Here is a 16,566-nt window from a genome sequence, read left to right as displayed (position 1 = left end):
CCAGATTAGCTTGATCATGACTCATCCAATAAATCGATTTTAACATCAAACTTAAAGCAATGTTTGAAAGAAAATAACACTCAAAGTGTTTCAAACACAAGATTTTTGTATTCTACCATAATTTCAAACTTGAATATTACCAAGTACAAACTATCAATAAAGCTATTAAATACAAATGGAAGAAAATAAGGAATGACATAAATAATCTTGAATGTAGTTCAACTATCAAAGACAAATGTCTTTGCTTAATCCGAATGTAAAAATTGCGCTCTTCCATACTTAAGCCGTCTACTGATACGAACGTGCTTGTCTTGAATTTCTTAAATCTTGTGATAAAAAATAAACTTAAATTTGAAGGTTTTAGCACTTTGTATTTAATAATTCAAAATTTAAAATCTAAAATGTAAATGTTGGTTAATTTCTTTTTTGTTGCTAATATTAATTAATTATTCATAAAAAAAACCTAGTAAGTATTTTGAAATCAGTTTCAAATAAGTCGAACCCTTCTCACTATTGGTATTGACTATAATCGAACGCTTTGCAGTGGGGAATTGGGCTATCGGGGAACAGCCCGCCTACGCTACCGTCGTCGGCACAAGGTGGTTGGGCACAAGGTGGTTGGGCACAAGGTGGTTTGCTCTGTACATTCTACTTCGCAACCTTCAACAAGCCTATCTTCTCTCTCCGACCTCCCAATTCTGAAAGAAACCCTAGCAGTAGAGGACGATGGAAGAACCCCTCAATGGCAATGTCGATTCGGCACCAGCAATTCCAGAGACCGAGGAAGAAGCGGCCATCGGTCCCGGTCCGGCTCCTCGCTCGCGACTCAAACGCCCGCTCCAGTTTGAGCAGGCCTATCTGGATACCATCCCCTCTGCTAACATGTAATTTTTTTTCTTCCTTTCTTTATAGCTTCAGACCAGTTCAAGCGAGATTATTCATCTTGAACTTTTCTGTTAATTATTGGGTACTTTCATGACTGCTATGCGAAGTAATGGAAAATTTAGGTATTGGGATAACTTAGTTAGCTAAGTTTGGTCGATAATATTGTCGCCTGTGTACGACATGAAAGGTTACTAGAGTTTGAATTAGGACTGATACTTTTTATGGATATTGTCAGGGAAATTGGAAGATAGATAGTATCTCATCCATTCTTGGTTTCCTTTAACAGGTACGAGAAGAGTTACATGCACCGTGATGTGGTTACTCATGTTGCTGTGTCTTCTGCAGACTTTTTTATAACTGGGAGTGTTGATGGTAAAATTCTAAGCATCTTGTGTATGTTTAGTGTTTGTTGTGACTATCATTAACTGATTGAATTATTGATGTGCTAAGACAGAAACATTAGTCCTGTGTAGAATTTCTTTGTTTTAGCCTAAAAAAAAGACCTTTAGGTTGTATTATCATTATCTTTTCTGTTTATCGTCAATAATGGCATAAACTTTATTCTTCTCTCCACCACATATGGCCTTGATTCGTTTCTCAAGCAAAAGATCCTCCTGGGAAGTTTTCTAAAGGAAAGCTAAGTTCTTTTAAAGCTTATATGTGGTAGCTTTTGACGGATTTGAGTAGAAAATGGCTGGATTTTATATGCTGGTGAAAATGAAAAATGTTTACAAGTTTGGTTTTCTTTTGCATGTCCCCTTATATACTTCTCTTAGTTTATGTTAATTGGAGAGTTTATTTTCCTTGTTAATCTCTCTCTCTCTCTCTCTCTCTCTCTCTCTCTCTCTCTCTCTCTCTCTCTCTCTCTCTCTCTCTCTCTCTCTCTCTCTCTTCTCTCTGTTATTCTTTTACTAGGAAGCAAACCATATATATTTACCAACAAGAGGATGCCTTTTGTATTCATGTATTTTTCTACTCTAATTTACTGATTATTTTCTCAATAATATAAATTATAATCTCTTTCTTTTCATCTATCAATGAAAAGTTTGTTTTTTATTAAAAAAAAGGGACAAATGAAATAGTTGCTTATTTATGCCACTGCAATAACTTAACGGTCTCTCCCATTATTTCTTCTCTCTCTCACTCTGCCCCCCACCCCGCATAGGGCATTTGAAGTTTTGGAAGAAAAAGCCTATTGGTATTGAGTTTGCCAAGCACTTCAGATCTCATCTTGGTCCTATTGAAGGCATTGCTGTGGGTTATTCTCTTGCCTTCTGTTTCCAGGCTTCAAATTCTTTTCCTGAGTCGTGTTCTCCAACCATTATCAGTCTCATAAGTTGTTCCGGTTTTGCAGGTTAGCGTTGATGGTTTGCTTTGCTGTACAATATCAAATGATCATTCTGTGAAGATATATGATGTTGTTAATTATGATATGATGGTCATGATACGGCTTCCTTTTATTCCTGGCGCTGCTGAATGGGTCTATAAACAAGGAGATGTTAAGGCCAGGCTGGCTATCAGTGATCGGAACTCAACGTTTGTGCACATATATGATGCACGATCTGGTTCAAATGAGCCTATTGCTTCTCGAGAGGTTTGATTGCATCTTTAAGCATCATAGAAGTAGATGTTTTACTCTTTATTACAAATTAGAATAAGTTACATGCAGGGGGCACGTTTTCTTTTTGGGTGATGACCGTCCAACCTCAACTATTATTATGTTTTATGTTGCTTTCAGATACATTTGGGGCCAGTAAAGGTTATGAAGTACAATCACGTATTTGATGCAGTTATATCTGCTGATGCCAAGGGAATTATTGAATACTGGACTCCTGACACACTCCAGTTTCCAGAAAATGAGTATGTTTTTTCTACATGGTTTTTGATTTTTTTATTGAAACTACATGCTTTTTTTTTTTAGTTTTTATTTATGTTTATGATATAAGAACGTTTTATTACACTCAGTTCACGTATACATATATGTATACGTATATGCATGTGTGTGTATTTTAGTTGAGTTACATGATACATAAATGGTTATAAAGAGGGTTACCTGATAGTCATGGAGGGGATTCTCTGCATGGTGCTGCTATAAAAATAGTGTAATGGCAAAAAATCTTTGTTTGTTTTCACCTTGAAGAGAAATGCTCATTCTTGTTTCTACTGAAGACATGAATTATAGTCATAGGAAAGGAACTTGTCATCGGTGATCAATAGCACTCAACACTTCTTAAATGAAGCATTTGTTTGCATACACATTTGTTTTGAGGTAAATAGGATTGTGTACTGTAGTAGTAGCAACCTCATGATCACATTGGAAGCACATAGGTCGTATAAATCATACAATTATCAAAGCAATTTACTAACACGTAAATAAGGGCAACAAGGTACGTGTTATTCATGCAACAAACAATATCATCCAACCTAGCCTGCAGGTATTCCAATAGTAAATTAGTAAGTTCACTTGCAGTAAAAGTTTAATCGGATGTTCCTAAACCTTCGTAAGCTGACCATCACCTAAGCTCAACCATAATGCGGTTCAATTTCACCTTTGTCGGTCTTAATTGGTAAAAAAAAAAAAAAAAAAAAAACCTTCAAAGAGGGTTCAAAATGGGTATACAAGCCAAAAACAAATGGTTGGAGCTGAGGGAAGTTGGTTGAGCCGATTGGAGGAAGATCTGCTAGAGGGAGCCAACTGCGCGCCATGCACAACCATGTTATTAAGACAATAGGTTGTGACCCCCACACGCACACTAACAAGGTGGTGACCCTCAAGTGGCGCTCATCCGACCATGTGAGGGTCGAGACAAACAAGTACCATGATGCGACCAAGGAGGATGGTGCATCATCCAACACACTAAGAAGAGTGTGCATTAATTAAAGACAAGTTGAGGCATAAGCAAGGTTGGAGAGAGCGAGGCAAAACAAATGTCGAAGACAAGCTCAAAGAGGTTGGATAAGGCCCTAGACCATAACCTCAGAAGTCGAGGTTTTGATATGAGTTTCGGTATGCGGCTTTGGAGTTAAGTTCGTCTATATGAAAGATAAAAGCTCACCAAATTTGGTGTCAATTGCACTCGACGAATTCTCCGCAAGGCCGTATGACTGCTTGCCAAAATCACGTCTACTCTAGAAATATTAGAAATGCCTCAAAATGTACTATGGGGGGACACATGATGTCAGCTCTTCACCATCTCTGGGTCCTATGGCCTAAGCGAGCTACCATGTGGCACATATGTGTGTCACAGTGAGGGTGAGCGTCGCGCGACGAGTGTCTCAGGTGACTTCCTTTGGACTTTCAAGGGCAATGTCAGACGACATGGGTGTGCTGACATTGCGCCCTCGCCCATGTGTTAGAGGTTGGTATATGCATCTGCTATTTGGTATGGAGTCCATAAATGATTTTAGCATGGACACGGGAGGGTCCATACCTTGATAAAACCTGGATGGATGGATGGATGTTCGGGAGACCCCAATAATATGAACGACATATGAGTTCGTTATCGATGAACATGTTCAAGTAAGCTTCGATGGCCGATGACATCCTGGGACTTGCGATGATATCAAGATATGTTGCCGTGTTAATTAGGAACCAAGATGACAAGATGAGATGCGACGTTGCATGTGAGAGACCTTGGCCCCGTGTAGAGGCAAGGTTGAGTCGGATGACTTGGCCAATTGTAGAGGCAAGTTGGATAGAGTCGCAAGATTGAACATGCATACATGGGCGACGTGTATTGCCGAACATGTAAGATCCCACATCGATTGGAGAGGAGAACGAGTGCCAGCAAGGACACTGGCTTCGGACAGGGGCGGATTGTGAGATCCCACATCGGTTGGAGAGGGGAACAAAACATTCTTTATAAGGGTGTGGAAACCTCTCCCTAGCAGACGTGTTTTAAAAACCTTGAGGGGAAGCCCGAAAGGGAAAGTCCAAAGAGGACAATATCTGCTAACGGTGGGCTTAGGCTATTACAGAACAAGCTTAGATTCTGCCTGAATTGTGTTTGGTTGGCGAGCCTAAGGTCCAATGAAGCCACAAAGCTAGGCAAAAAATGTACATGGAGCTTGGGTTCTCCTTATAGCTTGTCATGAGTGTGTCAAGATCATGATGCCACACAGTTAAAAATGTATGATCGTGACACGCCGCATGTCAGGAGATCGACTGGCAACGACTTGGACTCGGCGCAGGTGCATGTGGATATGGGCAAGAGTTTGTGGGCTTGTGATTGGGATGTCGTCTGCCTGCATTCGTGGGCCTGGGTGGACCAAATTGGCCTTTGTGCTTGCTGGGACTTGGCTTTGTAGATCAGGCTGCTGGAGTTTGTGCTTGCGTGGGCTGCTGAAGTGTATGGGCTGTGTATTGCCGAGTTTCGTGGCTGCTGTTTAGGGTTGTGCAGCATGGATCTGGATTTGACTTGACCCCAACCCCGACCTGATGATCCATGGGTCTGTTCTTCTTCACCTAAATATGAAATTTTGATTTTTTTTTTCTGGCAAACATGGTGGTGGCATTTCTGTGGTGGATTTAGGCTTAAACTCCCTTAAAATTGTAGGCAATTCAATGGATGAACGGTTGTTAGAAGAATTGCGGGATGATTCGAGTTAAATTCAAGGTAATCTCTGTGCAAAGAGCTACCACCCCCGGTAAGAAGAGCAAGACTACTTAGAAAGGAAGAAATTTAGAGAGAACTTCTTTCTAGTTGAGAATAAAATGGTTTTGGTGTTATCCCAAAGGTTCTATTTATAGAGACTTTGAAGGCCTAATCTGATTAGAATTCAAATTCAATTTTCAACTCCCGGATAGGATATTCTAATTTTGAATTTAAATTTCCAATAGAAACTTTTAAAGATAATTCCAAATTGTCATAGGATTTTTTTTTTAAATTTTTATGGTTACAATATGTCACTTCTTTTTAGTTATTATTCTTGAATCTCTCTCTCCTTTCATTATTTGAATGGAAAATCCACTGGGCGGGAGGATAATTAACAGTTGTTTTATCATTGCTAGATTTTCTTGTGTTCTTTTGTCTTTCCTACCTAATTCATGTATATGTGTATTTTGTCTGGCTTTTGCAGTGTCAACTTCAAATTCAAAAGTGACACCAATCTTTTCGAAATTGTGAAATGCAAAACAACTGTTTCTGTTATAGAGGTAACATATAGGTGTTACTCTGTACATATAAATGCCTATAACACTAAAGTTGGTATCATCAGGAAATCATTCTTTCATTGTACTTACAGGTCAGCCCAGATGGTAAACAGTTTTCAGTTACATCACCTGATCGGAAAATACGTGTATTTTGGTACCGCACGGGTAAACTAAGGCGAGTTTATGATGAATCTCTAGAGGTAATGTTATGTTACAGTGAGCTTTTTGTAGTAACATTGGTGTTGGTCATTTATGATATTTTTGATCTTTCATTAATTAGTTTGCCCAAGATCTGCAAAGAAGTGATGCACCGTTATACCGATTGGAAGCAATTGATTTTGGGAGGAGAATGGCCGTTGAGAAGGAAATGGAGAAGACAGAAAGTGCTCCAGAACCAAACGCTGTATTTGATGAGAGCTCTAATTTTCTTATTTATGCGACTCTTCTTGGAATCAAAGTAAGATGCCAATGTTGGGTAATATCTGCAATTTTTTTACCACCAGTTTATCTTTCTCAACTCTGCCTGCAGAAGAAATATTTAAATACTTAGTACAACTATGCCAAAATACAAGTTCTATTGATGATAGGACAAATTTGAAGTAGAAACAAAATTTTTCATTGATAAAATGAATGAGACTAATGCTTAAAAGATACTAACTTCACAAGGGAGTGAATATAGAAAACATTAATAAAAATGCATCCCAAATAAGACATAAAACATAGAAGGAGAAAACAACAAGGGCCTGGTGAGAGAAAACCTGATGAAAATTGAATTCTTGCGGAATCAAACCAAATAAAGAGATGAACTGTGCTAGAAACAACTAACCAACCACTAGACTACTCATGCTGGGATGAAACCATCATTTTCTGCAACTTTCTTATATAACTAAGCAAATGCAGGACTGAGACAACCAAAAATGGAAACTCCAATGAACTTCAAATTTCTGGCACAATCCGTGAAGTGCATATCCGAATAGTGATGATAGGGGACGGATGAATATGTATAGATTTAAATCTCCTAAAAAAGTACCACACTTTCTTCTTCTAAAATTTTACCGCTAACTTGTGTGTATGCACGTGCATATATATTAGGTAGTAAACTTGCACACCAACAAAGTTGCTCGAATCCTAGGGAAGGTGGAGAACAATGACAGGTTCTTGAGAATTGCCTTGTACCAGGGTGACAAAAGCAGTAAAAAGGTTAGAAAAATCCCCTCTGCTGCTGCAAATGCTAATGAGAGCAAGGAGCCTTTGACAGATCCCACTCTGTTATGTTGTGCTTTCAAGAAACATCGAATATATTTGTTCAGGTAAATTTCTGGGACATTGCTGTGCAGCCTGCATACATAAATTCTTTTGCGAGTACTTTCAGTTTGTTATGAATAGATTATTCTCATCATATTCATGTTGAAGTTCCACTCTTTTTTTATTATTTATTATTTATTTTTTCCTTTTCTTTTTTGGTTTAACAAACTATTTCATTAAAAAAAGAAGACAAAAGATCAAGCAAAAGTAAAGCTAAAAAGAAGGCCAGACTAAAAGGTGAACAAAACAAAAAGGAATGTTTAAGTGAAACCTTGAATGGTTGGTAATCAAGGGAAAGTAAATGTCTCAAAAGCTGGAAGAAAGAGTTCACGAGGCATTGAAGTGTGTTTGACTCCAAACCTCCTCGCACTTATGATTGATATTGATGAATATTGTTTTGGAAGTGTGTAAACAATGGGTGGACTTTTGATATCTCGCCTGGTGTTAGGCTAGTTACCTCACTCTAGCATGGTGTGCGAGTATGATCCAAATTATGTTGAGGTAGATTAATTGAGAACAGAGACTCAATTGTACAAAAGTTCCACATGTAGACTGTAGAGCATGGTCAAGCTAATATGTTGATGGAAAAGTAGTTGGTCAAGGTAAGGAATATTTTCATTGTAAACCAAACATATTCTTAATTTGTCAAATCAAACATGAAAGACATGAAGCCAGGTCTAGTGGCATCCATACTGACACAGTTTACATATTTGTTGATGGTGGTTGAAAGTTATTTTAAGATGTGTGTTGTATGAAAAGTTAAGAGTTCAATATCATCTATTTTTTAGTTGTTCCTAAAAAAAAAACTCTGGTAGGGATAATAAATCAATTGTGGTGAGTCACAGACTTAAAAAGAGGCAAAGACATTGGGTGTAATGCGATGGAATATGGCTGGAAGGAAACCTTAGGCTTTTAACTGAAAAGTTAATGGGTTGGGATATGGTTTCAAATTTAGCCGAGTATCCTGGCATTTGTGAGCTCCAATTGGTGAGACTGTTGATAAATTTGGTTGTACTTTTTCACTAAGTTAAAGCAGTGTTCCATTTCAAAAGAAAGCTAATAGAATATGAATCTATATGGCACGTGTAAGACCTTGAATTATCTTCCTAGTAGAGAAATAAGTCAATTCATGTAGGTCAAAATGTCAAACGATGTGATATATCAAATTATTAAGGACTTGAATGAATATTTGGTAAAAGAAAGCATGCAGTCTAAGGATGATAGTCTTAATATTGAGGGATATGTGGCTCAATCAATGGTTAGAGATAACATTCCAGTTTATTATTTTGATTTCGTTGAAGGTCTGGTTAAAGTATCGGTATAATTCAATCTGATGGGTTGAAGGTCTGGTTAAAATATCGGAATAATTCAATCTATGGTAACCCATCGGCTTAAGCTTTTGGATTAATTGATGATGTAACATGGTATCAGAGGAGGAGGTACTTTGTTTGAACTCCCATACACACCTTTAATGTCATTTGCTCCCCAATTAATATTGATTTCTAAGTCTTTTACAAATTTCCAAGCCCACAAGTGAAGAGTGCTAAAGTATTGATATAATTAAATTAAATTTACCATGACTCATCCACTTAAGAATTTGGTTGAAGTAGGGAGAGGGGGGAACATGTTGCCTCACTCCTACAGATGACTGGGCTTTCTAGGAAACAACCTCAATCGACTTTTACAATGGAAGTTGAGTGATTACAAAATAAATTGTTACGGAGATTTGTGAATAAATTACCTTTATTCTGTATTTCTTTAATCGACTTCAAATGGGTTCATGCAGTGCTGAGGCCAAGATCTTGTGGTAAAATGCTGACAAGGCTCCCCTTTAAATTTTTTATTAGGAAGGAATTTGAGAATTTATAGGGATTTGACAAGAGAACTAGTTAGTTTTGGGAGATAGTTAGCATTGGAGTTTCTAGCTAAATTCTTTTATGGTTGATCACATATTTTGATTAACATCAATTGTGTGTTGGTATTCTCTTTTTTATCAGCTGTTGGTTGGGAGGATATCTTGGCTTCCTTTCCACCTTCTAGTTTATTTTATTTCTTAAGAACCGAAACCATACCCTTCCACCTTTTATTCATGTTTCATTCTTCAATGGTTTTATAAGTTCCTAATTCAAAAATATAAAAGGGAAAAATTTACGATGATGTATACTTGGCCTTGGAGATTTTTGAACTATACTGTCTTTCATGTTATTTTGATGACAAATGCCCGCTTTGTTTCCATATCTTTCATTGTTACGTGTGTTTTTCTTACAACTATATACATACACGCACACATTTCTCCTGTTCTTTTGTTCTTTTGATCTAAAGTTGTTTTATTTTATGAAGTCGAAGAGAGCCAGAGGAACCGGAAGATGCAACAAAGGGAAGAGATGTATTTAATGAAAAACCTCCTGCTGATGAATTGTTGGCGGTATCAGATATTGGCAAATCGGTTACAACATCTCTTCCTGATAATGTGGTAAGTATTCGCTTCCTTCTCTATCTGCTCCAAAGTGTTTTTGTTGCAAAATTAAACCCAGTTCAAAAAGATTCTAGAACAAGGCATTGTTTGATTCTATAATGCCCTAGGGAACTACTTACCAGAATTGGACGAGGCTAATTAGTCATTGCTTCTGTCTTTCTAGGGTTTCCTGAAACCCTATCTCTTGACACTACCTGTTCTAGTAACGAAATCTATTGTAGCCAAAACTCTCATTTATCCCTTCTTGGGTCTCTTGAAACTGTGTCTTGGCACGTGTCCTGGGAAGGGCATCTGTTGTGGCCAAAACTTGCTATAGAGAATTTGACATAAAATTGATTCACCCTTAAGGTTGCCAAAACTGCTACAAGAGATGCCCTTCCTAGGACATGTGCCACGAGACAAAGTTACGGTACACTCTACAAAGGTAGAAATAGTGACCAATTGGACTTGTCCAACTACTGTTTTGGGGCGTTACAATTTCCTTATCTACTATGTTTTTCTTATAAATGTAATTGTTATGAAAACAAAATAAGAATTTCTCCATTTCAGCTCTTATATATATATATATATATTGTTGTAGATTTTTTTCTAGTAGGTAAGTGGACTTTTTACCTTTTGAGATACACAGCTATACATGGTATCCAACTATGTCGATGTTTATACCAAGTTCTGTTTTCCAACCCATTTTAATTACTGATTCATTTATCTATGTATTATTTTATTGGTTTATTTCTGTTAGAAAAGATTTTATCTTTTTTCCCTCTAATAAAGAGACTACTGATTTGTCTAATTCATGCTTCCTCAGATATTACATACCACGATGGGAGACATCCATATGAGATTGTATCCTGAGGAGTGTCCCAAAACAGTGGAGAACTTTACAACACACTGCCGGAATGGCTATTATGATAATCTTATCTTTCATCGGGTCATCAAAGGCTTCATGATACAAACAGGAGATCCTCTAGGAGATGGAACCGGTGGACAGTCTATTTGGGGAAGAGAGTTTGAAGATGAATTTCACAAAAGGTAATATTCATTTGTCCGGATTACTTATAATGGTTTAATGCAGTTGCTGGTGGCGGTACTGCTACGATGATGATGTATATGAACAGTGTTTGCTGGTAGTGATTTTCGATCGTTAAGATCGAGTATATTCTTCTGGAAAAAAACATATTCTCCCCTCTATTATCTCCTATGCCTGCAAAAGCTGCCATATAACTAATTTTCCCTTTAATTTAAAACGATATGTACTATTTTCAATCGATAAGCAACGGAGAACGAAATTATGATTCGTGATACCTCTTTAGTTTATTGGTTGGAGAAGGAGAAGTGTACTAATACAATCCAACTAGGGACTTCTCACTGTTTAATTTGTATGGTTTGTGAGGTTTGGAGCTACTGCTTACAGGTTGCACATATTAACCTTCTTGTTTGGGCACTTTATTTCTTTGCAGTTTACGGCATGACCGGCCTTTCACAGTTTCAATGGCGAATGCAGGCCCAAACACAAATGGGTCTCAGTTTTTTATCACAACAGTAGCCACTCCTTGGCTGGACAACAAGCACACCGTGTTTGGAAGAGTTGTTAAAGGCATGGATGTTGTACAGGTATGGTTTAGTTGTCATGACCATTGGCCTATCTTTCTGTTCAGCATGGGATTCTTTTGTTTATTAATTCTATTTATTACATTTTTCATTTTATTAATAAATTCTATAAATCGTATGTTCATAAAAGTTGGATGATCTTAAACGACATTAGAAAACTAAAGATAATTATGGCTTTTTAGAAATGAATTAATGAACATCAGGGAAACGAAATTGACATTTTTGTTGATAATTCAATGAGAATGTGAGCAGTAACTTATGAAGTAAGAATATTTTAAATTCTTGTGGTTTTAACAGACAATTGAGAAAGTGAAGACAGACAAAGCGGATAAGCCTTATCAAGATGTGAAAATTTTAAATGTCTCCGTCCCGAAGCCTTGACGTTTGAATATCGAGACCATCTTATCAACAGCTAAGCTCAGGACTCTTTATCCCCTGCGCATGTTGTGTTCAGGTAAATACATGTCCATGTCCTTTTGACTTTTAAGTTTCAACCACGGGCAATGGTGTAGTAGAAGTTTTAGGTATTTCGTATTCATTAACTATTTGGATGCATATCGTTTGGTTGAAATATTAGGCCCCGTTTGATTGCCATCTAGTTTTTTTTATTTTTTATTTTTGACAATTAAGCTTATAAATACTTCCAGGCTTATTTTTTTTTTTTTTATCTAGTTCTACACATGTTCTCAAAATTCATGAACCCCAAGTTTTTACCACAAAGAAATGGGGAGAAAACGAACACAATTTAAAAAAAAAAAAACAAACTTCATCGTGTTTTCAAATAGAGCAGATCTAGCATTTTAGCTAGCATTTTAGCCTCCAAAGATGTCACGTTTAGTCTCGATATAATCTTCGTTCTCATAGGTCTTAGATTGTCAATGTACATTCAAATATTTTTATGAATTGTAAGAACCTGAAAATTCATTATCTGCAGTTTTTTTTTTTCTTCCAGATATTATGTATAAGGAACGCCCCCCGCCGCGGCTTCATTTTAGCCTCCAAAGATGCGTTGAAATCTGAAAGGTTCTCTTTTTCTTTTCAGATGTCTCACCCAAAGAACAGAGTCATTTTCATGAACAAGTTTACTCGGTTTTGTAGTCATCTTCCTCTCCATAGTTCATATCATTCACTCATAACCCTCGAGCCCAGAATTGTAGACTAGATTATTATCTTTATTACATAAACAAAAAAACATGTAAAACTAGGGTTTCATTTGTTTGTATTTATGGGATGAAGTAGGATACCAATGGACTCTCTCTCTCTAATATTTCATTATCTAAACTAATCTTATGTTATTTTTTCTTTTTCGATTGGGTTTCGCTCGGGTTTGTCTGAAGGTAATCCGAGTTTTGAAAATGCAACTATTGATGTCCGGAAACCAAATTAAAGTGATGGTTTCGCTCGGGTTTGTCTTAAGGTAATCCGAGTTTTGAAAATGCAACTATTGATGTCCGGAAACTAAATTAAAGTGATGGGATTAATTACAAAACTTCAACCATATTCATTTGTTTCTCATTATTGTCTATTCTAGCAAAATCACTTATTAGAGTTATCATTAACGAGTAAGAGTTATCATTAACGAGTATTCTTAAATACCTATATTCTGATTTGATTTGGTAATACGTCAACGTGACAATGTGTAACTAAAATTATTTCACCAATTTGTCAACATTTTGTTAAATGCTAAAATTATTTCTTCCACAATAACTAAAACTAACTAAAATCATTTTCTTTCAAATAACCAAAACTATAATCTTTTCAAACATTTTATCAAGTTATTAAAATCATTTCTTTCAAATAACCAAAACTATAATCTTTTCAAACATTTTATCAAGTTATTAAAATCATTTCTTCCATTTCTGTATCTTCTTCTCAAATAATCAGAACTATAATTTTAACATTTTGTCAGTATCTTCTTCTCAAATAATCAGAACTATAATTTTAACATTTTGTCAGTATTTGTAAATAAAATTATTTCTTCCATTCTGTATTTCAAATATCATTTCTAGTATTTCACTCCCATCTAAACTATAATCGAATATAATTGAAAGTCCAAATAATTCGATTCAGGACGATAAGATTTAATCACCACCCTATCCCATTTCTTAATTCGTAGGACGATAAGATTTAATCACCACTCTATCCCATTTCTTAATTCGTACCCAATTACCTCTAAAGGACACTAAGATAATAAAAGAGACACTAAGATTTAATCATTTTACCTCATTTATTAGTTCGTATAAGAGACACTAAGATTTAATCATTTACTTCATTTCTTAGTTCGTAGCCTTTACCTCCATTTCTTAGTTCGTATCACTTTACTTCATATCACTTTACTTCATTTCTTAGTTAGTAGCCTTTACCTCCATTTCTTAATTCTTAATAAGAGGGGACACTAAGATTTAATCACTTCTTTACTTCATTTCTTAGTTCGTAGCCTTTACCTCCATTTCTTAATTCGTAATAAGAGGGACACTAAGATTTAATCATTCTCTCCATTTATTAGTTCGTAGACCAGTATCATCGATGTTACCACCATCTAATCCTTTGGAGATTAATTTAAACCCTCTGATTATTTTGGCCCGGCCAACGTATTTCCACGAGTAACCGGTAAATACTTATTATTATTATTACTTTAGAAGTCTATGAAAATGAGTTACCTGCAGGATTGTTCGGGTAGACCATCTAATCCTTTGGAAAGGATTAATTTAAACCATCTAATTATTTCAGTGAGGCCAACGTATTTCTGCGACGAGGAACCGTAAATACTTATAAACCCTCTAGTTATTTCGGCCAGGCCAACGTATTTCGGCGAGTTATAAACCCTCTAATTATTTCGGCCAGGCTAACGTATTTTCGCGAGTAACATAAATACTTATAATTCTTCAACTTGTCATGGTTAGTTTATTGATGGTCTGTCGGACTTTTGTAACGATTTCCTATTTCTTTCTAAAAATTCGAATTTTATTCTATTTAATCAAATTATCATTACTATTATTATTCATATAGTTTGCATTTATTTCAATTTTTTAATTGAAAAATAACCCAAAGTTCTTATATTTTGCAATTCATTTGATTTCAATTTGATGTTATAATTTTAACATTTTCAATTTGGTATTAATTAATGAATTACTTCAATCTATGAATAAAATATGTATGATTATTACACTAATAAATTAGAAAAAGAAATAATTTTATCTTTGACAAAGGTTTTAATAAAATTATTAAAAATTATTTTAAAACTAGAAAAAATAGAATAAGTAACAACGATTAAAAAGGATAATTTTAATATAAAAAAAAATAATTCGTATTAGCCAAAGACGATTTCAATGTGTAACAGATTTCAGTCTCTCTCTAACTACTTATTTATTTATTTATTTATTTATTAGGTTTGAATTTAAAATCTTATTTTTAGAAGCTGTAATTTTTCACTATAAATACAGATGTTTATAAGCTGCTGTGATCATCTGCAAACTGTGTGTGATTTTCGGAAACAGACTTGGAAGAAGAATCGATCCATCGAAAACAAATTATGTCGGAAGCCGAACATCCTCAGAGACACATGCTCAACAAGTTCATCAATGCTTTGCGCGACCAGGTCATCCTCTTCAATCCAAACTCTCTGTTTTTCTCTTCAGTTATCGGATTAAGACGATGAGTTTCCGTGTTTTATCCAGGGATTTCTTGACGAAAACTTCAGCAGCCTTGGAAATTTATACGATAATCGAAATATGTTGGCTCTATTTTGCGATGATGCCGAACCAAAGCTAGATAGAGTCGAAAAATCTCTGTAACGATTCGGATCCCTACACATTTCGCATTTCATCGATGCGTAGTTCTACTTTCCTCTTCGATTTCAATCTTTTGTTTCCTGTAGGAAAAACGAGAATGTGGATTTTCAAGGTTTGGCAACCATCATAGAACAAATCAAGGGAAACGCCGCTCGGTAATTCACTCAATTCCGTTTTAGTTTATGAGAATCGGAGTAATTTCTCCCGTATTTCTGCACTAGAAATCGTTCCTAAAAATTTGTTGAATCTAGATCCATCATCATAATCAGCCTGTTTGGATTGAATAAATAGAGGAGGCGTTTTTCAATTTCTTAAGAGAACTCTGTGATTAGGTTGAATAATGTTATTTTCATAAAGATGTGTACGAAAATAGAGCGGAATTAACGGATGGTGATGTGTAACAACATAACAGCCTCGGTGGAAAGCGAGTGGCAGAAGCCTGTGCAGAGCTGCAACGCTCTTGCGGGACCAGCGACGTCGAGCGGTAAGGGCGTCGTACGTTGATTTCGGCGTATCTGAAGGAAATAAAATCTTCATATTTTATTAATTGCTTGCAGTTGCAATGAAGCCTACAAGAAGGTTAACTGGGAATACTACATTTTACGCGACTGTTTCCACCACATTCTGCAGGTTCTTGAAATCCTTGATTTGCTTTAATAGATAGGCATCTCATATACATTGATGCTATATTACTACTGTTATTGGTAACACAGGCGGAGAGGACAATCCGATCTCGTGAATGAAGAAACCGCACAGTCCAGCGTGATAGAGTAATAATAATAATACATGGCGAAGGCTTGATTTCTTTTTTTTTTTTTTTCTTTTTTTTCTTTCTTCTTTTGATAGCTTTGATTTTTGTGTAAAGCAAGCCTCTTCGGATAACAATTCTAATTCGAATGCTTTCAATATTTTTTCTACCTGATTTATTTATCGTGAGGTTAGTAATTGAATTTCTTCTTTTAGATCTGATGGAATTTTAGAAATAAAGTTTATGAGCCCTTGATCCAACTGATGTGTTTATTTGTTTTGTTGTATGATTTTGTTTAAGAAAAAATTTCAAAATTAAGTTATATTTTGAAAATAATTTTACCAATCAACGTCTATAACCCCTAGCCTTCCAAGCTAATGATGCGGGTTTGATTCCCGCTATCCGCTTATCTTATTCTTATTATATATATTTTTATATATTCTGTAAATATGATATACTTAAATTACTTAATTTTAAGTTTCAAACTAATTCAATTAAAAAAACTTTTAATTATAATTATATATATATAATTATACATATAAATTAATTATCTTATCAATTATAATTTCATAGTGCCTTAATAAAGGCGGGTTGTAATTTA

The 16,566-nt window shown here is 35.6% G+C and overlaps 2 protein-coding genes across 2 annotated transcripts; both read left to right on the top strand.

Annotated features, from left to right (window-relative positions):
- The first annotated feature begins 487 nt into the window (after positions 1-487).
- On the top strand, positions 488-12,687 carry CYP71 (cyclophilin71). The gene is made up of 15 exons (XM_087125504.1): positions 488-599; positions 630-884; positions 1,172-1,257; positions 2,051-2,139; positions 2,240-2,479; positions 2,624-2,745; positions 5,965-6,040; positions 6,130-6,237; positions 6,318-6,494; positions 7,130-7,347; positions 9,683-9,815; positions 10,624-10,847; positions 11,276-11,429; positions 11,724-11,880; positions 12,379-12,687. The coding sequence occupies exons 2-14, from the start codon at positions 727-729 to the stop codon at positions 11,805-11,807; spliced, it is 1,869 nt and encodes a 622-aa protein (XP_086981630.1). The 5' UTR covers positions 488-599; positions 630-726; the 3' UTR covers positions 11,808-11,880; positions 12,379-12,687.
- A 2,215-nt stretch (positions 12,688-14,902) lies between these two features.
- On the top strand, positions 14,903-16,225 carry LOC111777691 (histidine-containing phosphotransfer protein 1). Its single transcript, XM_023657411.2, has 6 exons — positions 14,903-15,024; positions 15,104-15,216; positions 15,304-15,372; positions 15,630-15,701; positions 15,775-15,847; positions 15,931-16,225. The coding sequence occupies exons 1-6, from the start codon at positions 14,959-14,961 to the stop codon at positions 15,958-15,960; spliced, it is 423 nt and encodes a 140-aa protein (XP_023513179.1). The 5' UTR covers positions 14,903-14,958; the 3' UTR covers positions 15,961-16,225.
- The last annotated feature ends 341 nt before the right edge of the window (positions 16,226-16,566 follow it).

Source organism: Cucurbita pepo, chromosome 7, assembly GCF_057944985.1.
Source record: "Cucurbita pepo subsp. pepo isolate OVF chromosome 7, ASM5794498v1, whole genome shotgun sequence".
Lineage (NCBI taxonomy): Eukaryota > Viridiplantae > Streptophyta > Magnoliopsida > Cucurbitales > Cucurbitaceae > Cucurbita > Cucurbita pepo.
The sequence above is the reverse complement of the archived record's forward strand: the minus strand, read 5'-3'. Positions and strand labels throughout refer to the sequence as shown.